General features: G+C 44.6%; 1 protein-coding gene across 3 annotated transcripts; it reads left to right on the top strand.

Annotated features, from left to right (window-relative positions):
- Positions 1–3,521: 3,521 nt before the first annotated feature.
- On the top strand, positions 3,522–22,611 carry olfm1b (olfactomedin 1b). Of its 3 annotated transcripts, none has more exons than XM_076758522.1 (6): positions 3,522–4,132; positions 10,692–10,841; positions 11,579–11,734; positions 13,679–13,898; positions 18,224–18,330; positions 20,434–22,611. In XM_076758522.1, the coding sequence occupies exons 1-6, from the start codon at positions 4,067–4,069 to the stop codon at positions 21,106–21,108; spliced, it is 1,374 nt and encodes a 457-aa protein (XP_076614637.1). In that variant the 5' UTR covers positions 3,522–4,066; the 3' UTR covers positions 21,109–22,611. The 3 variants fall into 3 exon arrangements, with proteins under 3 accessions (XP_076614637.1, XP_076614638.1, XP_076614636.1); XM_076758521.1 differs by lacking the exon at positions 3,522–4,132 and adding an exon at positions 7,218–9,275; XM_076758523.1 differs by lacking the exons at positions 13,679–13,898; positions 18,224–18,330; positions 20,434–22,611 and adding an exon at positions 12,883–13,352 and having other exon boundaries at positions 3,578–4,132.
- Positions 22,612–23,475: the final 864 nt, after the last annotated feature.

Raw genomic sequence — 23,475 nt, 5'->3', positions numbered from 1 at the left:
GTGAGAAACTGCTGCTTCTCATTTGTTCAGATAGATAAACAGATGAATGTTTTCATCTCCATTCTCCTTACGTCAATTCTCTTTTCCTCTTTACCTCCCTCCTCCAGCCCTCTTTCCTTTCTCATTCTCTGTACAGCACTTTCTCCTTTATCCTCCCAAGGTCTGAAGGCCGAATGCCGACAGAATGGTTATCAAATGCATGACTACTTACTCAAGATCAACTCACAGGAGGCTGGTGAATCAGACTAGTGTGGATCTCTCCCTGTAAGCACAGAACTGGTGCTGGACCCATGCAGACCAGGTCTGCAGCACACTAAATGGAGCACTACCCTGCAGATGCATGAAACATAGCTTTAATAGCTATCTGTAGCATCCACCCTGCAGAGAGCGCAGGGAGAGAAAGTGATGAAAGGGGGAAGTAATGGCAGCGTGCCTGAGAGGAAAGACACAAATTCTATTAGGACCTAAATTTAAACTCTTTTACTCACTTTGTCTCTCGCTCCCACTCGCTTTCACACCCTCTACTTGCAAAACCTAACTGGGAAGAGGAGAAGAACTCCACTGGTGAAAGAACTGGGCCTTTCTCAAATGAGGACACATTTCGAAAGGTTAATAATTTTTTATGTGAAACTCGGATGCCAAATCTCATCTTTTTACAAAAAGGAGAGAAACAGTGTGTGTGTGTGTGTGTGTGTGTGTGTGTGTGTGTGTGTGTGTGTGTGTAAGGCAGCACATGCACTTTCCTCAGAGTGACGTCCCCTCCAATGCACCTGCAACGAAGACGTTTTACATACATCTGCATGCAAACAAGACAATCCAGCAATTTGCATTTTGAGCTCAATGGGCAGGAAATAAATCTCGAGGAGGAACATCCATACGAGCAGCCACATTAAATCAACATGCCTGTTAAGCTTTGCTCTGTTTGAACAGCTTTTTCCTCAAATTCTCCCAATTCACACTTGTTCTCCATCATCTCCTGTTTCCTGTGTGTGTTGACATTCAGAGTCCTTGATTGTTTTTCCATTCATCACTTGTTCACTACGGCTCCTCATAACAATCCTCTTTTAACTGGCGCCAGCAGACCAGGAAGTGAGGAGACACATTATCTTGTCGTCACGTCACACTAACGAACGTGCACAGAATAATCAAACCTGTCACCATAATTGGATTGTTATCACTGCAAAATCTGCAAGGTAAAAATATGCCAGGAACTGCTGTGTATTAATTAATCTAACGGGGGCTGGGTGTCTTTTCCTACACACAAGACCTACAGTAAGCATCCAGTGCACAGTGCCTTTACTGTTCTCCTTTGCAACTCTTAATAACAGAACATTTCATCAGGCATGATTAAAGGATCTTCTACGCTTGATGGCATCCACTGTGGCTTCACGCTTCCCAGATAAACTTCAATATTGGCCGGTGAGATGTGTCCCCTGCTGTCCGGTGTGTGGGCTGTGTACCACCACGTAGGGGAGGGCTCCTGCCGCCAAACAAATGTTCCTCTTTCTGTCTGGAGCGTTCCACTTTCATTACTCACCGATCTCATTCCCCTGCCCCATAATCAAATCCTCGTTGAGTGAGCTGAAACCCAGTTAGTAGCACTACTAGTAGCACGCGCACGCACGTGCGTGGACAGCCCCGTCTGCAGCATGCACACGCTCAACTTACAAATCTGAAAGCTGCAAATTCAATCAGAGGCACAGGAAGCAGGGGTTGCGCACTTCAACTCGCCGTCCTGAAAATCATTATCCTACTTTTAGAACTTAAACCTCCTCTCGGTCTGACCTTGTGCTGCTCCATTCAGGTGCACAGAGCAGCCAAAATCTGCTAACAGACAAATGAGAGTCCACATTAGGGAATACAGATATGAACTCACCCTGATGCCATTATCAAGGTGATTTATGTATCTTAGTGCCACCGAAAGAGAATTTATTTCAGCTGAGGGTCTATCTGCAGGCTGCTGAGCTATTAGTGTATAATGTGGTTCAGACAGTCACAGGCAGGCAGAAGCAGGACAGCTTCAGAAGCACATGACCACCCAATTAAGAGCCTATTGTTGATATTCACAATGGCATAAGCACTGTACTGCCCACACAGAAGCAGAGTGCCAAAGTAGTATTCTGCATAGCTCAAGGCATAAAGCACAATATGAGGGCACCAAAAATTGATATTCACTTTTTTCCCTTAACCCCAAAAACTTGAAATAAAAGGCCTCGCACAGCCCAACAGGCTTCTTCTGGCTGATGAGACTTTGTTGAAGTTGTGGAGGCTGAGTCATAACGGGAGTTGGATGATGTCACCAGACTCCTCAATAAGAAGGATAAAGATGTGATTTGTCCCGCCCCCGCAGGTGCAAAAAAGCTTACAGGAGGGTCAGGGGTGTCAATCAAACTCTGCTGCACATGGCCAAATCCTTAAAACCACCGTCTGATAACTGGACACCTTGGGCCTAATTCTAATGTCTGGTTCTCACAGGTGGATAGAAACACATTCAACTACACTGCACTGAAAATTTACTCAACAGTTTGCTAGTATTACCACAAAAATGTGCTTAAAGTATCTAAAGTAAAAGTACTCACTATGCAGGGTGGATGCTGTCAGTGGATTATGACATATTATTGATTTGTTACTTCTCATACATTCAAGCAGCATTTTGATGTCGTGGCTGATTGAGATGGAGCAAACATGAGGTACTTATTAAACAGTTTGGTAGTTTAATCTGCATTAATGCATCATATTTATAGGCATCGTATTATTTGCATGTCTAATCTCAAAGGGCCTGCACACCCATAGTCCACCCACACACACACGTTGCCTAATTAGTGCCGTGCTTGCTATCATTCTCATTTGCACACGGAATTTGGCGACACCCGGCATTTCTCAGTCTAACCAGAGGTCTAATTTAAACACCTGTGCAGGTCTGCAGAGGTTTTTCTGCAAAGTAACTAAAGCTTTAGATTACATGAAGGGGAGTAAAAGAGTATTAGCACTACTTTCCCTTGAAATGTCGAAGTAGGACCATAAAATGTGAATATTCAAGCACAAATATGAAGTGCTTGTACTTTACATAAGTACAGTTGTTGAGTAAATGGATTTAGCCCCAAAACTACTGGACCCTGAACATGTCGTTTGCAGGGTTTTTTCAATGTATGTTTTTAATTTTCATTCTTTATTCAGACTCAGATTTAATCACTTTGGAGGCGAGTCCTCTTTAATTTGTCCCCTGGAAAACAGTTTCCATTGTCAGCTTGCAGCCCACATTTGGTCACTTCGCCACATTCATTATTTCTTGTCATATATTCCTCCTGTGTTGTCAAAATGGTGAAGCTGTTCTCTTACTGTGCTTCTGTTTTGTCTATTTGCATATATTTTGTGCATTGAGCTCTCAGTGACACCTTATTATCCATTCCTGCACCCATTCATGCAGCCAAGATTGCAAACAAGCCTCATTTTTATTATGAAAATATTTTGTTGGATGAGCTCTTTCAAATTGCAAAACGAAGATGAAATGTTGATTAGGTAACAGTTTTCATGGATCATGCTGGAAAGCTTTTCCCCTCCTGTATGCTCGCCAATTTAAATCTCCCTCTCTCGGCGATGCAACTTCCGCTCTCAGCATCATGTACAGCGCCGTCACTCTCATTTTTTCATCGAGAGCTTATACGGCAGCTTGAGGCGGGGAGGTAAACTTTTGGCAATATCAGAGTGAAGGTTTATAGCTGTGTATCCGACAGTGTTTGCGCGTCTTTAGCCCAATGTTCAGCACAGCCCGTCGCAGCCATAAATAAGTGCGGCCACGAAGAGCGGAGGGGAGAGGCGCCGAAAGATAGGCTCCCGATATGAACTGAATATGCACAGAGACGATTCCGTGAAACAGAGCTCTCTGCCACTGGGTTGCTGAGGGATCAAATAATAATCAGCATCATTTACCAGAAAAAAGAAAGATAAAAAACAAGCGAGTTGCGACGCAAAAGAGAGCCGGGAGGAAAGGACTGCTGCGCGGGGGGACGCAAAGGGACTCGATCTGCATGTGAGACCGCTGGTCCACACACACCGGAGGCAAGAGATGCAGCCTGCGAGCAAGCTCCTGACTCTGATTCTCCTCATCTTCATGGGCACAGAACTCACCCAAGTAGGTGTTTATTATTATTATTATTGAAGCCATGTTAGTGCATTAAAAAAAAGATGGATCCGCGGTTAATTGGCTCCAGATCCGGTGAGAGATTACCCGGTTACCTCGCATAAGAAAGCCCCGCTGAATTAGCCCTCTACCCCGCTTAAACAGATTAACGGGTGGGATTACATGATGTGAATACATTGTGCTTGACGGGCGCGGATAGCTCCAGCAGAGAGCCCTATTCAGCGTCTCCCACCGCTGACAAACGGGCCAGATATAAGGGGATACATTGCATGATCTGTCAATTTCCTCATTAGCAAATTGGTCAGATTAATCAACCGCACGGCTGCTCTGATGCAGTGCCCGCAGTTTGCTCTCCAAAAAAAAAAAAAGAAAGAAAGAAAGAAAAGAAAAAAAAAGGCCATTGTTGAATTGTGCTCTTAAATCATGGCTCCACAATCAAATGCAGTGTCTCAAAGAAGGTGTTTTGAGCATGCTCAATGACCACTGTGTGACTTACTGTTGCCTGTGTGAGGAAAAGAACATTTAGTTCAGCAGTGCAAAGCCACTCGGCTCAGGAGTAGTAAACAAAATCACTGGTCAATAAAATGCATCTCTGTGATTCTTTACTGGAACTATTAATTACTTCCTGCTCTCTGAAGGCCATTTGCACCAATACATATAATAGTTACTGTTGCATTAAACTGTTGCCATTATAAATTCCCACAATCCCACTGTTGGGGAGGGGGAAGTGAGGGAGATAATTTATTTATTCCCAGGCCCGGCCACCACTGGATTGAAGAACGTGATGATTTAATTGCCCTTGCTTGAACAGAGGGTCATATTTCATGGTGATGCTTCGTGTCGTGTGAATCTAACTGTGGTTGGTAATTGGAGACTAAAAAATCAAATGTGCCACTGAGGTACTATCAATAAATTAATCTCTGTTCCCACTGTGTGTGTGCAATATACTCTACTCCGAGTGACAAACTCAATAAAATGTGTTGGAAGTAGGTTGCTGCAAACCCTGCTGGCCCTGATAACCAATGTGTTAGAACAATATTAGTGTAAGATGGTTTTGGCAGAAATATGCAAGCAATTGATTTATGAGGAATGTCAGTGTGCTGAGAGTGGAAGGTTTTTTTTTGTTCTGGGAGCAACAGCTTGGCTTTGACATTCACGTGGAATTTGATTTGTGCTCTGATCAAAGCTGTAACCGTACACGCGCTTATTTTATTTATAGTTTTTATCTCCCTACATTGAAGCATCGGATGCGATCACAACCGGACACACTGTGCAGCAGCAGGGTGCACAAAAAAATGCTGACACTATCGAACAGTGGGGCTGTTTGCACTGATTGATGAAAGCCATCAGTCGGAGGAGGGAGGGGAAGGGAGCGTGTTTCACTTTGGGTTTCATGACAGTCGGATCGGGTCGTGCACGGCGCGGGTCAGGGCCCAGCGTTACAGCGACAGCCTTTTCTCTGATGGCCAGAGCGTGTGTGGGTGTGGGTGTGTGTGTGTGTGTGTGCGTGTGTGTGTCATCTGTTTGAAGGTAAGTCGATATTAGTCCACAGCCTTGCCTGTCTGCTCCCTTCCTGGAGAACAGAAACACAAGATACACTGACAGGCTATTTATACTGGCCCTGCTATAGAAACCTACAGTGCATTGCTCTGTGGGAAGCAGAGGCCTCTCCACATCTTGTCTCTGTTTGATGACAGATATAAAAAGTGAGAGGTGTATCAAGAGATGCCTTTTGTTGCCAGATTACTCATGAGAGAGAGGGAAAAAAGAAAGCCACGCAGGCAGCATGGCCTCGACCTCTGGTGCCGAACAAACGACGCTCTCTTAATGACCGCGTTAACCACCTTGCCTCAAAAGTCTCACACACTTTCCCACAGCGGGGGGCAGCTTTTCTTAACATCTGGCCGAGGGGGCAGGGAGACGCCTGATTAGTGGCACGCTCTCTTCTTCAATTCCGCCCGCGTTTATTCACCTCTATCTCCTCCGCTGGAGGATTTGGCTACTGCCTGGCGTTCACACAGAGAAGAATAGTAAGCAGCCAGAGCGGCATCTGTTCTCCACCTAGCAGCTCCCCCATGGCTTCGGGCCCACATCCTCAAGCATCCCACAGACACCTGACAAAACAGATGGCACCGCTATAGCCGCCCCTTTGACACCAGTCAGCCTACATACCATAGTTCATCCTATGACAACCGTCATGCAAAGAAATGCTGTAGAGCACCTGCACATGTTCAGGTTTTAGATTCATCTGCATGCACAGTTTAATAATGTTTTATTTTCAATTTATGCAGGCATTTTTTTTAAAGAAGTCATCTAATTAACATGAATCAACTAAATTTACTTTGCCAACATGTCTACGGGGGCTCCAGCAGAGGGACGTTTTGAAACAGTTAGGGGCTTTTAATGTGTGAAAACCCAAAACAAAAATCAATCCGGTTTTATGTGAGAAACTGAAGACGGAGTTGAGCTGAATTGCAATATGCGTGGTGTGATTGGCAGCTGGGGGTTGAAGCTATTTATTATTCAGTATGGTTGGTTGGAGCAAGAGGGGAGGGAGAGAGAAAGCGAGCAGAAGAGGAGTAGGTGGAGATACGGTGCATTTTGTAGTTCACTTGCAGGCTGGAAATGGGATTTTTCGCTACTTTATGAGCATTTACTACATTGGATATTGAGTGTGTCAATGTGGTTCTCGCACAAGCTTGACACCTGTTCGCGGTAATGCAGTAGAGTACAATGGCCCAGTCAGAAATGCAACCTTTATGAAGCTTTAATGTTCCATTTTATTATGTTTATTGGTCATTTCTGAGGCTGCTGTTTGTCGTGTTTTATATTAATCTTGCTGTATTGCATTATATTGTAAGATGTGCCGGCTTGTTTGTCCCTCCAGGCACATTAACACCTTTCACCGACTCTGAATCATAATTTGTGTCCTATAATAACTTTGAAGGCACACTTATAACACCACAGGCGTCATTCTGAAAAAACAAAACAAAGCGTAATTTCATCAAAAGCTCTCTTACACAGTCTTATTTATGCAGGGTTATTAAATCAGACTGCATAACTGATCATTGTGCAAGTGTTTTTTATTCTGTTTGCACATTCGAGATCTTGTATGCAGAATTATAAATCAGCAATAGATGTGTGGTGCGGATCTAATGAAAGATTGTGCTTTTAATCTACAAATTTCTCTATAAATCACTCTTGACAATGACCGCTTCCTTGATTGACTTTTTTTTTTCACTGAGTCAATCGTCTTTTATCAGTGCACCTGTGGAGTTCCTGCTGATGCTACTGAGGACTTTATGTTAAGCCAACTTCTGATCTTTTGTTTCACCTCTATTGAAACTGAATTGCATTAGATTCCACCTGTGAAGCTTGCGTGTGTATCCATTAGAAAGCGATAACATTAGAGGGCCCTGTGCTGCACTACTGCACCGTATTACACAAGACTATAGACTGGACTCTGGATACAGTGCACAGCGGTGAGGTGACCCCTGCCGATGCTATTTGCTCTAATCTGTGGAGCCATCACTCCTGTGAGCTCTCACCTCAAAGGTCATAAAGAAGAGGGAGAGATACGAGACACAAGGGAGAGGGAGGGAGGAATATGGAGGTTAGTGGAGTGCAGACTTCGCTCACGTCCATCTTTCAGTTTACCAGAAAAATGCATTATAGAGCTGGCAGAAATAGCTGCGGAGACAGAGCCACTCTTACTATTCCGGGGACCTCATGTATCATGCAGTGCTGCAGTTTAGCCCATAGGCTGCAGCATTAGCCCACAAGCCCGTCGATGAATTAAAAATGACAAATAATTCATTTGTCTGGAGCCTGAGAGATATCATTCTGAACAAAAAAATTGCCCCATTTAACTGCGCTTGCTCATGCACCTGCAGTGTTTTTAGTCTAATAACCGCACATTGAATGCATAAACATGACATTTAATCATGCAAACCGACGTGTGGTCTTATTAAAACCTGGAATTTTTAGATTTAAAAAATAATATATATATATGTGTTATTTTGAGCTACTTCCTTGCATTTTAAAGCCCTTCCATTTTGATTCCAGCAACGCCAAAATCAGCTACACGATGGCGCCAGAGTCACACGAATCAAAAGCTCGTCCTCAGTTTGAGCGCACGGCATCCAGCAGCCTCTACATAAAACACATCCAACGCCCCACTCTCGCTGAAATGCGACATTCTGCAGAAGTGCGCTCACTGTGCCATGTGTGCCGCTGTGCGCTCAGACGTTACAGCGGTTCTTATAGTTTAAATGAAAGACCAGCTTTACCATGCGTGATCCTCAATGACAGAGCTCCCTGTCCTTTTGGGGCAGTAGAGAAAGAAGTGTCACTCTTCGTTATAAATAATCCCTCAGCATCAGTGTCGGCCGACCTCAGCCGCACTGCTCTTTGTCATTCCCCCCGGGGACAGCCTGTGTCGGGCAGCTATGGGCGAATCAGGCGCAATCCCAGATATCACCATGAACGGACCCCAACCTGGCTGACATCATTGCGTCTGGTGATATAGATAGATCCGTAGTACCTCCTCCTTCCTCCTCTCATCCATTTGGAGCAGCCTGTGTGTGTAGTCAGTGGCACTTAATCACAGAGCGCACCAAGGCAGGAGGCGGACCGTCGGGCGTGAACGAAATAGTAACAGTGGACCGGAGAGGCAGCAGTGTGCGGGACAACGCAGGAAGAGGAGCTATCCGGAGGACGCTTGCGGCAGCCGCTCTCGGTTGTTTCTCTTCCACTGGATCAGGTGTTGCAGTTTTGCCTCCGTCCCGCTTTCGGTCGACCCTCTCGCGTCCGAGTCGTTCGCCGCCAGTGCTTCGTTTTGGAGATGTCCAAAAAAAGACCAGCCGAGCCGGAGTCCCGGGTGAAACAGCAAGATGCTCTGGGCAACATGACTCGCCTCCCTTGTTTCTCACCGGAGTCAGTAGAATGAAGACGGCTTGAATAAAGTCCAAAGTGAAGCGCAAAGATGTCGGTGCCTTTGCTGAAGATCGGCGTCGTGCTCAGCACCATGGCGATGATCACCAACTGGATGTCGCAGACCCTCCCCTCTCTGGTGGGGCTCAATACGACCAAGCTCACGGCGGCGCAGGGAGGGTACCCAGACCGGAGTACCGGAGTAAGTGCGCAAGTTTCGCATATTTCCTGCGGCTGCTTGGCTGTTTTTTTCCTGAATGAATCCAGTGCTGCAGCTAAATCGCAATCCAGAGATAGGCAGCATATGCGCGCTTTTAAGCGGTTCATAATTAAGATTTTCTGTGACGCGCTTGCAAGGCGCATGCAAAAGTAAAAAAGTCTTGGAGAGGCATCATAGAAATCTTCCCCCTGCGTTTGATGTTGCTCCAGCTGCCACGGGGCTGCAGCCTCTGTCGATACGAGTAGCCTGCACTAAGTGGAAAGTTATCGGTTGCTTCTTTTCTTCTGATACGGATAGAAATAAGAGATCCATGATGCGAAATTTGGCGTTTGACATGACAGATTTCAAAGCAGTCCTATTCTCCCCCTTCCTAAACAGCGGGAGTCCTCATTCTTCCTTTCACCGTCTGTGTGAATGAGAGAGGCGCTCAAAGCCAAGATGCTGCTATAGAGTCAAGATGAAGCGTTTCTTTGTTTCTCTGTCAGGCTGCTGGCACATTCGGATTGTTTCTGTGCCAGGATAACATTGTGAGCACTCTGTCAAGTGGATGCTTGCACTGAAATCCAGAACAATGGAAGCTGAAGGGGAATAAATAAATGAAAAGTAAAAGCAGAGGCTGATGTGGACTCTTGTACCTGACCGTGCTGTGGTGAGTTCAGGTTTTAGAGGAGATTGAAGCCTTTTTACTTGACTTGGGAGGTTTTATTTGATCATTTCTGTCAGCGGTCTGTTATAGTACTAACTGAGTAGTACGGAGGAACAGTGAGGGATCGAGGCAGCTGCTCGATAGTGATTTTTCTTTGTCCTGTCAGCACATCCTTTGGTAGAAAGCAGCTGACTGACAGCCGCTGTGATTGCTTCTTTTGGGGTTTTGTGAAGTCACTCCTTCTCACTAATTGAATAAATCAGCAGTGATTTTTTTTTTTTTTTTTTTGCTGAATATCTTTTCTCAAAGTCACTCAGTTTTTTTCTGATCAGCATGTCACTAACTGGAGTTTTCTGTCTCTCTGGGGAAGAAAAGAGACCTCTTTCTGACGTCATGCACATCACACCTTACACCCGGAGCTTTCGCACACCCAGCCCACTGAATGATGGGAGTAGCTTCAGCTGTGACGACTGACTGCATCTTCCCTTTGTCTGGCTGTGAAATATATACTGTACGAGGGTGCAAAATGGGTGGAGCGTGCCGGTTTGTGGTACCCAGATGGAGATAAATACAGCTGCAGCCTCACACATGCAGAATACACTTCATGAACAATTAGCAGAAGTGGGTCGTCTATAATCAGACACAAGGATGCGATTTGGGGGTCCCATGTTGGTTGTTTTTCTGTCTTTCTCTGCTCCACTCTCCTTCAGCACTGCACTTCAACTGCCCCTTTTTATCCACTCTGTCCTCAGGTGTTGCCAGCAAACCCAGAGGAGTCGTGGCAGGTGTACAGTTCAGCCCAGGATAGTGAGGGAAGGTGTGTCTGCACTGTGGTGGCGCCCCAGCAGTCCATGTGTTCACGGGATGCCCGCACCAAACAACTGAGGCAGCTGTTAGAGAAGGTAATTACCTGCTTAACTCCGGAGCAGCACAACACTCACAGTCGTGCAATGCCCCCAGTGGTTAGCTTTACTCTTTTTTACCTGCAAGTACTTCACACATAAAGTCAAATGCAGACACACACACACACACACATATAGGCTTACCCATTTTCGTGGTCATCCAATCACCTCTCTGCCCGTTGGACAAGAATAGGAATCATGCTCTAATGAGCTCCCTGGAAACACAGCAGGCGTCATGGGAGGCAGCTATATGCTCTGTTTTTATTGTACTGCACACATCCAGGGCAACGCATCTAATGATGCAACCTGACTCAATACCCAAAGACTGGGCACAGAAGGAACGTTTAAGCACGTTTAGGACAAAATACTTGTTATCCAAAGATGGAGACCATCACTGAATAATGTAGAGTTAATGATTCACATAAACTGGCAGGAAATATACACATCAACAGATCTCTAATGAATAAATAGAGGATGTGCCAGGTTTATGGAGTTTCTGGAGCACAACAGTTTTGAGAAACCAAATGTCTTAACAGTATGCATTCTACACTTCCACCATGTGTCTGAGGCCCCTGACTAGTTGGCCCAGTGTCAGAGTTTGTGAATCACTGCAAGAAGAAAGCCAAGCCAAGACAACATATTGAAAGTCTGTTGCGCGTTCTCACGCTCATCGCTCTCATTAGTCCGTTCGAAATAGAGACGTGTTTCATCGCTTGTCTGTACGTGTGCCACCTCAGGTCCAGAACATGACCCAGTCCATCCAGGTGCTGGACCAGCGAACCCAGAGGGACCTGCAGTACGTGGAGAAGATGGAGGTCCAGCTCCGTGGCCTGGAGACCAAGTTCAGGCAGGTGGAGGAGAACCACAAGCAGAACATCGCCAAGCAATACAAGGTACGGAGCCAGATCTCCAGCCATTGACCCAACCGCCATTCTGTCCGAGCTGCTCTGTAGCCCATTACACACAACCTAACCCATTCTGTGTTTTCCCACTGTGGAGATGTGTTGCCCAAACCACAAAACCTCATACCCAGAGATCCATACTGCATGAGGAATCAGACAGGTTAATTAATCAGATCCATAAACTGCAAGACTTCACATCTTTTTTTCACAGCAACTCACTTTATTAAACCATGTGGTGGAATCGTCACTAAGTTTGGAAACGAAGAGGTTTTGATTAAACCTTTTATTTATCACAAACACGCGTTACCTTGTAGAGTGAACTCCAAGATCTGCATGTGGGACGTAGATCCTTAATCTGATTAAAGAGTTGACACTAATCCCTTTTTTCTTAAAGGGCTTATTGTCCAATCAGAGTAAAATAAAGCTATGTTGAAGAAATGTCCTGCAAGTAGAGTATAATTTAACCAAATAAAAATGAAATAACAATCACTGCAAATAAGAGATATTAACATTGTCATTAATATGCAGATTATTGTCTCAATTCATTGATTAATTGTCAGAAGATAGTGAAAAATCTTAGTTTGTAAAGCCTGAGGCGATATCATCATATTACCCGCTTTATCCGACAAGACGAGCAGCAAATCCTCACGCTTAAGAAGCTGGAATTGAGGATTTTGGGGCATTTCTGCTTGAAAAATTACTTCAATTAACCAATAAGCTAAATATCTGACAGTTGATTGATTAATCGACTAATCGTTTCAGCTTCCTGTTTAACAGAAGGTCTCAAATGCTACATGTATGAACACGAGCAGCCATATGAGAACTTTCCTTTAGGTTTTGGTTCAAATGCTACCAAACAAGTGTCGAGGTTCCATACCAGGCCCTGTTTGCAGTCACTCACACGAATGCATCGCTCCAGTCAACCCGTCGCACCATCTCACCTGCGGCAACGCGTCCTGTCACCTGTGCATGCTCACAAACCTCATGCATCCCACGCCACGTTCAGTGCATGCCTGCAGTGTTCTGTAACGTGTCTCCTGTGCATATATACTAAGTGTGTGTGCGTTTGTTTGTGTGTCTGTTAGATAGGTTAGCAAGCTCCAGCCCCTGTCAACAGTTTGTCATTTTCTTGCTTGCAGGGCTAACTTTAAGACATGTAAAGAGAGCCACAGGGAAGAAGAGGCAGGTCAATTCCAGATTCCCCTGAACTGGGCCACAGTACTGAGAGCATTTGGGCGTCAAACAGTTAATTAACCTTTAGCACCATTAAGACTAAGAAACCCCACCTCTCTCCCAAACCAACCCACCACTGATCTCTTCCTGCATGTTACTGCTGTCAAAGTTTTCCATCTAAAAGCTTTTTTCAAACGTAAATACATTTATTATTATTATTATTATTATTATTATTATTATTATTAATTGCTGTTATTCATTTTATTTTCCTTTGGCTTTTGTCTATGCATATTTGGTTACTCAACAAATCTATACGTTCAACTATAGACGTAAAAATTCGAGACACTTTGTTGTGTGTGACATGTAAAAGCATGTAACCCTTAATACGATGTTGCATTTTAAACGATGATGACCAATAAAGAGCTTTCCCAATTGTTGTCGGTGTACCGAGGGCTTGCTTTTTAACGGCTGGTCACTGCCGGGGGGGACGGAGCCACCTGCTCTGCTCGTCCAGCGGGTGGAGAATATTGCTCCGGGTTTGTTTGCTCAGACACACACCTGCACGGACAAAACACAGCTGTTCACACACAAACACTGAACATGGACACAAACAGGGGGTCTTCATGTCAGTGGAGAGGCAGGGTAGAGTCAGAGTAGTCAGGTTCAGACAGGTGTTTTTTTTTATTTTTCCCCTTTTTCTTTTATGGACAGTCTCCTTTTGTCGCGCATGACACTCAACCGAGCTTATTCTAATCCTTTCAGGCCATAAAAGCGAAAATGGAGGAGCTTAGACCGTTGATACCAGTGTTGGAGGAGTACAAGGCCGATGCCAAATTGGTATTGCAGTTTAAGGAGGAGGTCCAGAATCTGACGTCAGTTCTAAGCGAACTTCAGGAGGAGATGGGGGCCTATGACTACGAGGAGCTCCACAACAGAGTGTCAAATCTTGAGGAGAGACTCCGAGCATGCATGCAAAAATTAGGTAGGCACAGAAAGTTGTTGGCACACACTTTGCTTCAAACACGTGCACGCACACACACTCCCACTGACATACAGTATGATGTGACTGACCAGAGAGAGACGCTCAGGCATATTCACATGATTCAGAACATCACAGGAACATCATGTGTGGCTGCAATGCTCAGTCAGATGCACATTACACGAGTCCTATAACACACTCATCATTTACACGCTATGGTTCTGTTTCTTATGTGTTGGCTCTGCTATTGGTATGTTCTTACATTGATAATTTTGACTGATAATGAAGTCCATAAGAGGGCTACACATAGAGGTAAATCCTGGTAAATTCCATATCTTATGTGTTTTTCCTGCAAAGAAGAAAATCGATTATATAAACGATTAATTTATCATCAAAAAGCCAAATTTTTCTGGGGAGGATGTGCCATTTTTCTCTGTTTCATATCATCGTGAACTGAACATTTGGGGTGCTGGACACAAAATACACAATTTGAACATCTTTTTCACTATTCAAAGCTCCATAGAATGAGAAAAACTACTGAAAGATGAATAAATAATGCAAGTAATCATTAGTGGCAGTCCTACAGGCACACATACGACACAATGTTTAAATGCATGATCAGGTGTTTCACGTGGTTCAAACACACACCAATGGATGGCACGCAGAGAAAGAGAGCTGCTGACAGCGTCCTAAGATGGCAAGTTCCCGTCACAGCCTCGTCTTTGCTTTTAGCTCCTGCCTCAGTCTCTTCACACCTCTGTCACAGCCCACAGTGCTAATAGATGCACACCCACACTACAGTGACTAAGATACATTACAAGAGCAGGGACACTTACAGGCTGCACATCACGGGTATATTGTGTCCCTGTTTCAAATTATTCACAGCGCAAGTTGACAGAAAGAAAAGCTTTCCGTTACTGTTCTTTTTGGAAGGCCAGTGGAGACGCAGTGATTGGATTTAAATCGAATGTGAGGAGCACAAAAAGCAGACACCTAATCTCGCCCCCAGTGACTCCTCCTGTTGTTATTTCCCTTTATCTGTGCACATGCGGTTATTTTTTCCATACCTGGAGCGGGAGCGTGTTTGCACTCTCAGTTCAGTGCACAATGAAGCTCCTCGCAGCTGTGGTCGGGCCGAGGAGAGCGGGAAGCTACGGGAGTTACCCCAGAGCGGGCGCCAGATGAGATGAGACAAAGGAGAGGTCGCCCGGCGAGGGACCGGGTCAGGCAGAACAGAGGGTGGCGACTTCTTTCATCTTCACAGGGCTGCAGAAGCACTCGCGCATAGTGCACACAAATGCACTCCCCGTTATTGAGATTATATTTGTGAAGGTCACTTGCTAAAATTTGCATGAACAGATCAACAACAGGGGCAAAAAAAAATAGAGGAGAAAAATAGAGAGGGCGGGAGAAACTGGAGTATTGGGTAATAGATAGAGCGACGGCAGAAATTGATAGAAGGTGGTGGGGGAAGGAGAGAGTGATAAAGCGAAGGCGAGCAGGAAAAGTGAAAGAGAGTAACTAGGGTCCCCGCAGAGCTGTCCTTCAAGCTGTTTTGTGCCGAGGAGACTAACAGCTCGGCGGCTGCTGGGACACAATGGCCATCGATCATGGGGACATGCCAGCTTGCTGGGCAATAATCAAATAAATAAATCACCCTGTGTTGTGGCCCAGCAATGTGGAGGCGCAAGGAGCTTCAGGCAAATCCAGGCCCCTTCGCGACCAAATACTGATGAATGGAGCAGGAAAGTCATACCAGCACATAAACCCCTCTGCTGCCGGCTCTCAGGCCATTGTCCTCACCTTGCATCGCCACTGTACAGAACACAATTACAAGGCTTAATGTTACAGTGAGGTTCACATGCCACAGAATCAATATTTCTCTCTTTACAAACAACCTCAAGGTTTCTCTTTGTTTCACTTCCTCCTCACCTTTATGAAGAGTAATTGGCTTAATAGCTTTCTTTTAGTTAATTGCTGAGATCTGGGAACTTGGAGACGTCAAAAGAAACCACTCAAGCAGCCCGACAGTAAGATGATTAAAGTCCCGAAAACTTTCAAACTGTTAATATTCCTCTATAGCATTAAACATTAATGCCTAAATAAGCTAATAATAAGCTGAAAAAATAAGCTGATTGGTGGAAAACCTGACATCACCTTCAAACCAGGGAGACGAGCAGAGAGAAACAGACGTCTCTCATGTGAGATGACAAAGCCGTCTTCATGTAGGAGCCCAGCGCTCACAGTGAGAAGCTGAAGTTTCCGGGGCCTTTAAACAAAACTGCAGGTTAATTGTTAGTTCTTACGTAAACCGGCAGTTCTAAGCGTCCATCACGGTAAACAGATCGGCTTCCTGCCTCAGGCCATCGTCAGGAAATATATTGGCATCTGTGCTGAGAAAAAAGCGAAAAATGACATGAAAACATTTCACCTGCGTCTCAGCGGGGAGGCCTGTGCGCTTTTCTTCATCACACCAGCAGAGTGAAAACTGAACTGTGTGCAGTGAACTTCATATATTTGGGTTTTGGACAAAATCAGGAGCCTTGTGCTCGATACAATACGCACCATTAAAATCCTTCGAACTGGAGCTGCTGGGTGCGCAGATGGATTTGTTTCAGCTCTGCTAGATATTTCTTTGATAAGCACCCATGCTGTTGGGCACTGGGATGTTTTTTTTTTTTTTAAAGTTTTTAATGCTTTCTTTTCAGAAAAAATGAGCCATTTGAAGACATCACCTGGGACTGGGAGAAGTCGAAACTTTTTATGACATTTTATAGACAAAAAGCTGAATCTATCAATCAAAAAAAAATCATTGAAATAGCAGAAAAATCTAATTTAAAATGGAAAAAAAAAATGTTACTGCAGCCCTGCTATCGATGCTCCAGGTGTGCTCACTTTCAGTTTTACCTGCGAATGAAGCCTTTGAGACAATGAGAGTTACAGGCTGTCTGACCACTCGTGTTTTTTGCCTTGTCGGACTTAAGATTATTTCAGAGCTCCCAGATCTCACCGATTACTTTGATGAGTACGTTTCCATCATGACCAATAAAAAATATTGCCAAAATAAGCCCCATGTTGAAATCATCCTTTAAAAAATTCCCCCTTTTCAGGAACTGAGCGCTCATTCGCTGTCTAAATCCTCACATTTTGGGGTAAAGGCTGATGGTGTTTCTGTTATATCGGCTCCAGTTCCCATTTGGTTTTCCATTTGCTCTGCTCTCTGCTTCGGCCCAAGCAAATTCAGGCCAAAAGGGGATTAGACCCAGTGTGCATCTCCAGAATGCAGATCCCTCAGTGGGCCCCCCAGCAGCCTGCAGTAGTGGTGTCATCTAAAGAGACAGGCATGATTAGAGAAAAGAAATAAATAAATCAATGGCCAGTGTATTACTGCGCTCTCTAATCCCACTGTGGGTTACGTAAGGGACTCAGCCTCCTTTGGCAATAGTAGAGGCGGCTCATGTGACCACGTGTTTGCCTCTCAGCCGTCGCCGAGGTGTGATGCCCACACACGCTCACGGGGACGGCATATGTTGCTCATGTGGACGCACAAACGCAAAAGCAAACCCACAATTTTCACAATGCAAGCGAAAGAAAATATGACCGGAGGCGAAGGTGCAGCGCCATGACTGCAAAATAAGACGACATTTCACAAAAAAATGACGAGCAAGAGAGATGATGGGGGTTAAAAAGAAGGAGCGGGGGTTAATGGCTGCCTCACTTCGCAGATGAAAACTTAAAATGAGCCACCGCCACAGTCCCGTTCTTTAGATGAGTATTTCAGAACGGCTCATTACATTCATGAGATATCTTTAACACATCAAAATCATCTAATTAACCTTTGTCCAGCCGAAACGTCGCCTCAGATCGGCCCGTGTCCACATGAATGGATGCTGGGTGGCGTTGTTATTGGGTAGAATCGTGTCGCTCATTTCTCTCTGCGCTCATTAGAAAGGATACATTAGTCTGACCAGCTCTCAGTCACGAGGGCCACGGAGCCCAGCCATGCTTTTGTCAGATTCACATTAACACCTCAATCAACACTAATTAACAGTACAGCAGCTTACGAGCAGCACACGGGAGCAGAATACACAGGCGCTCTGCGCTTCTATTCCCTCTTCCTCTGGCTTTCTCACACATCCACACAGAGAGTAAAACAGGCGTTAGCATGCGTGAACTGAATAATAAGCACCACTAAGCACGAAGACAGCAGCGAGCTGGACATCCAGTCCCTCATCCTTGAAGTAAATGGAAGCGAACCCCCTGTGATAGATTCTGAATTGGTACCCAAATGGGTGTTGCGCTAGATCTTCTCGTTTCTGTCCTTGCAGCATGTGGCAAACTGACGGGCATCAGCGACCCCATCACCATAAAGACGTCTGGGTCCAGGTTCGGCTCCTGGATGACTGACCCTCTGGCACCTGAAGGAGACACGCGGGTACGTTCACAGTCACACAGTATGATGGGAATCATCTACCAGTAAGATATTAAATGAACGGCTGGGCATTGAACCCACAGAGCCGTCTTTCAGCTCATTGTTTTGTATTTTACACCACCCACCCTGCACCAACCAGCACACAAAGTTAGCCACCAGCTGAACACAGAGGAGCATTTAGCTGCTAAAGAGTCAGATACTTCCCGCAGGAAATGGTGGAGAGCAGATCGGAGCAACAGGCAGAAGGAGAGTGAACGTTAAAGTAACTTTCAGGCGGCCAGAAACATGATGTCTGCAAATAGGCACCTGCTGACATATTTGCCACACCAACTTTGTATGTATGACAGTGTTGCTCAAAGTGGCCAAAAACATCAATTAATGCAGGTTTAAGGCGCCCACACATCCAGGTTTTGCTTTGCTGTAATATTCAGGTTAGGTAAAGCTAGATTTAACTTTTTTTAATGAGTGCAAAGAAGAGGCAGTTGATATTTTGAATATACTGTACATTATAAGTGTTTTCATAAAGCTTTATTCAGACTTTCAAATCCAAAGTATCAGCAGACAGCAGCAGAATCTGCTGTACTGTCCAGTGATGATGATGGTGATGTGTGTGTGTGTGTGTCTCGGTTTGTTTTCAGCTCAGCCCTTTCATTGTAAATATTCATATTCAGATTTCTCCCTCTTCCAAAGTATGATGACAAACAGAATGTGATTGGGTTTTAAACTGTTAGTCAAACAACATGAGCAGTATGAGTATGTGCACTTGGGAAATGACGATAATTGGCAGATTAATCCGTAATGGAAATAATTGTTAGTTACAGCCCCAAGATGTTTGACGTGCACACACTGGGGGAGCAAATTAATACGATCACACTGGCCGTAAACTTTTGATGCTGACGCACCCTTTCCCCCCTCGTCTCTTCAAGTACCTGAAGATCTACAACACAAATGGTTTCTCGGCGTCAGTAAAGACTTGTCCTTGACCGCAGGTGAAGGTCGATAACAGTCTGTTAATTGGTCACTGTCCTTTTATCAGCTGATTGCATCTGATTTCCCTTTGCCTGTCTGTTGGCTCAATAAACGAGTCTGCTTTCATTACTAAAACACATTAAAATGAAATGCCAGGGATAAATCTGTAACGGGAAGCGAGGGAGGGAGCTGGAAATGAAGAAAGTTTATTTGTCGGCTAAGCGTGAGCATGCTCTTTGTGCACCGACTTTATGAGACACATTAATAAGAGACAGAATTCTCAATGTCACATGGAAGCAAAAGGGGATAAAGACTTGAGAGGAACCAGCAGCATGAAGTACAGCGGCACTGCGAATTTGCAGTTTGCTTCCTGAAGGCTAATTGTCGTGACGAGAGAGGTTGTATAATGTGTATGTTTTAGAAGATTCTCAGCAGCACGGGTGAAGCTTACTGCTGACTAAGACTATATTTAGCATACTGTAAAGGCTACTTTTTTGTAGAAACTAACACATTTTGAGCAGAACACATGAAAGATGCGCCGCATTATCAAAGGGCAGAAGAAGAAGAATGAGTGTAATTGACGGGAGCAGAAAGGTCTGCTCCAGTTCTTTTTATCTCTTGGTTTCCTTACGTTGTTTTTTTTTTGGCGGGCCCGCGGAGACCTGCTTCCTCGATATGAATCATTTTTTAAGTCAATCACAGCAGCACATGGAAGCAGGTAGGGGAAGGGCTTCAGGTGTCTCGGTCCCACTGAGACTAAGGAAGCGTTTGAGCCTCTAGCAGCTCCGGAATAGGAGCTCTCTGCCCACCACCGCAGGGGCCAGCAGGAAGCCGGGGTTAGGCAGCTGAGACAGGCCTTTTATCTGGAATGATGGGCGTCATCCCTGCGGGGCCCAGCTCATGCCACCCTGCGGCTGTCATTCTGACTGTTTGTATACAGAGGCTGCTGGATCTCGGCTTCGTCTGCTCCTGGTGGAAGTCTCAGAGCTCACTTAATTGGGATGCTTGGTGACGGTGTGATTTGACGTGTGTGTGATCTGCGGCTGACGAATGACGGCGATGAGGGTTTCCAGCTCTGACGCACTGCCCTGTTTGATCCTAATTCATCTTTCTCCCTCTTGTCACGATGGTGTTTAGGTCTGGTACATGGATGGCTACCATAACAACCGGTTCGTGCGGGAGTACAGGTCGATGCAGGACTTTATGACGTCGGACAACTTCACGTCCCACCGGCTGCCCCACCCGTGGTCAGGAACAGGTCAGGTGGTCTACAACGGCTCCATCTACTTCAACAAATTCCAGAGCCACGTCATCATCAAGTTCGACTTCCGCACCTCGGCGATCAGCAAGTCCCGGCAGCTCGACTACGCCGGATTCAATAACGCGTATCACTACGCCTGGGGCGGCCACTCCGACATTGACCTGATGGTGGACGAGGGAGGCCTGTGGGCCGTCTACGCAACCAACCAGAATGCTGGCAATATTGTCATCAGCAAGCTGAACCCCAACACGCTGCAGATCATCAAGAGCTGGACCACCAACCACCCCAAAAGGAGTGCCGGCGAGTCTTTTATGATCTGCGGCACGCTCTACGTCACCAACGGCTACTCAGGAGGCACCAAGGTCTACTACGCCTACTCCACCAACTCCTCTACTTACGAGTACATTGACATTGCCTTCCAGAATAAGTACTCACATATCTCCATGCTGGACTACAACCCGCGTGACCGCGCCCTCTATGCCTGGAACAATGGCCACCAGGTCCTCTACAATGTCACACTGTTCCACGTCATCCGCTCAGAAGAACTGTAACCACAGAAAATGGATTACATACATATACGAATACATATTGTCTGTGTAGAGATCTCCCTATATACAAAAATATATCTGCGAAAGAAAAAGACTCTATGGCAAGATCATTCTATTTATATTATCAGATAACTTTTACCGAGAGACTGCATCAACAGTGAATGCAAAGTGGATTGAATGTGCATATACATGAGACTGAAAAAAATATAAGATTGAAGGGTTTCATTCCAAAATGTGATATATTTGTTATAGAAGAAAAATGCTTTATCAGTTAATATCACAAAAACACAGACGATTGTTCGGAAAACAACTGTTTTGTAAATAAAGGTCTGACTTTAGTAGTTACCCATAGTAGACTTTATTTTGATAGCTGCCATCTTTTTGTTAGAGGTGTTTTTATTTTGGAATGGAACTCTTTAATTGTTTGCCGCATAGAAAATGATTGTAAAAGTAGACTAATATATAAGATTTAAAAGAATAAGAACAGATGCCAAAAAAAAAAAGAGAAACATCACGCCTTTTTTTTTTTTATATAACGGAATATCAACCTAAGCTCATTCCTGTGGCTCGGGTTCTTCTGCTGAAATCCTCCCAGCTGAACTTTTCTTTGGGTCAATGGGGGTCCTGAAACGAAGACTGTTGGTAATAAACTGTTGGATCCCCAGGTTTCCATGGACAGAGAGAAAGGTGGGAGGTCAGTCCAGTCAGAAGACTTGATAGCCTAATGAGTGCACTCTGTCATATCGTTTTTATCAAGTACGGTAGCAAATCAAAAGTCTGTAGAGAAACAGCAAACAATAACAACACCCACTAAAAGACCTGAAGGCACTGACTGTTGACAGCGCTGTTGTTTGAGATGATTTTCCTGTGTTAGTGACTATGTGTGAAAAAGGCTTTCTTTGCATGAGTGTTTTCTATCACTCCGGTCTGCTCTTCTGAATGTCTTTTGCTGTATGATACTATAAAAAAAAAAAAAAAAAAAAAAGGAGGGAGGGAAGGGGAACAAGGGAGAATACCGTCGGGATTTGAGGATTTGCAAAGATATTTACTTTTATTTCCCCTGCTTCTTTGTATTTAGTTCTTGTTTTGTTTATTTCTACTTCTTAGCGATCATTTTATTTTTCAGATGTTCTTGTATCACTGTAACTGTTGGCACCGGTTTTGCCTCTCTGTATTTGTTTATTTGGACTGCGTGGGAGGAAATCTATCTAGCTCACATCTCTTTGAAGAAAAAAAAAAACAAAAAACGAATGTATCAAGTATTGTATCCTGGGAACCTGGTCCTCATATCTCACATCATGCGCCTGTAGTAGGGAGAGTTTTCTTTCAGAGGATAATCCTGTCTCATGTCATGTTTCCCCCCACTGCTAGTGAAGGATAATGCTGTTTAAATGTATACCCTTGCCGAGGACAAAAGCTTTTCACTCTTTTTGCGCTTTGCTGGACATGTGTTGTATCTGAGATGAGATAGTTAATGATTCGTGTCAATAAAACAGAGAAATCTGATGCTCGGATTGTTGCCTTAAAAAGCTGCCACGTGACGGCGCACAGGCATGGAGAAGGAACTAACGCGCTGATTGCCAGGATTTTGGGTTATCTTTCATTACGGTTGCACTTTTCTGAGTTGTGCGGAAAGAGCGTTAAGCATTACTGACCCTGTCATGTTTTCAGTAGTCTTAAAGCAAGGCTGCGCACTGAACCAAACGTTGAATTAGTAAGAAATAAAATGCACTGTTGCTTAGTTCACTACACTCGGGGGTTTCGCTGCTACATCCTGACTTGCTTTGGTATTTCCAGTAGCTTGTAGTGACAAAATCAGCACCTTTAGCTTTGCCACTTAGGCCACAGTGGCCTCTGTTCTGCGGAGGTTAAATAGTCTCACATTAAGCCTTTAAAAATACACCAAACATCGAACCTGGAGCAGTTTTGGAGCCGTAACTGTTTTATTTTCACTAACTGTCACCTTGATAATAACTGTGGCAGCATTTGATGCTGATCACTGGATTTCAAAAGGTTTAAATGATTGCGTAACATTTCTTTTAAAATACAAAGATTCACAGTCTGACAGTGTTATAACTGGAAGAACTCCCATTCGTGTTTGTTTTCCATCACTTGACATTTATTTGCATGCTGTGATTTTTTCTTATTAAGGCAAAACTGTCCACTTTTCGTTCACTCAACATTTTTCTTTCCTTCTTTGTTCTCCACTCCATTTCACTCACCCTCTCCACTACCTTTTTTTTCCCCTTCCTTATCCTCCAGCCAGTCTATGTTTCCCGCTCTTTGTTGCTCCCACTCTCTCACTGCCTCTTAGTCCTCTGATGTTTCAATCGATGAATAAATGATTGCTTCTATTTTCACTCCAAGTGC

Source organism: Chaetodon auriga, chromosome 19 (genome assembly GCF_051107435.1).
Source record: "Chaetodon auriga isolate fChaAug3 chromosome 19, fChaAug3.hap1, whole genome shotgun sequence".
Lineage (NCBI taxonomy): Eukaryota > Metazoa > Chordata > Actinopteri > Chaetodontiformes > Chaetodontidae > Chaetodon > Chaetodon auriga.
This window is presented reverse-complemented; position numbering and strand designations above follow the sequence as displayed.

Bases quoted from the DNA above. Each gene is read 5' to 3' on its own strand.
- olfm1b (XM_076758521.1), top strand. From the start codon at position 9,126: ATGTCGGTGCCTTTGCTGAAGATCGGCGTCGTGCTCAGCACCATGGCG. The intron at 11,735-13,678 runs GTACGGAGCCAG...TAATCCTTTCAG, and splicing joins ACATCGCCAAGCAATACAAG to GCCATAAAAGCGAAAATGGA. The intron at 13,899-18,223 runs GTAGGCACAGAA...CTGTCCTTGCAG, and splicing joins AGCATGCATGCAAAAATTAG to CATGTGGCAAACTGACGGGC.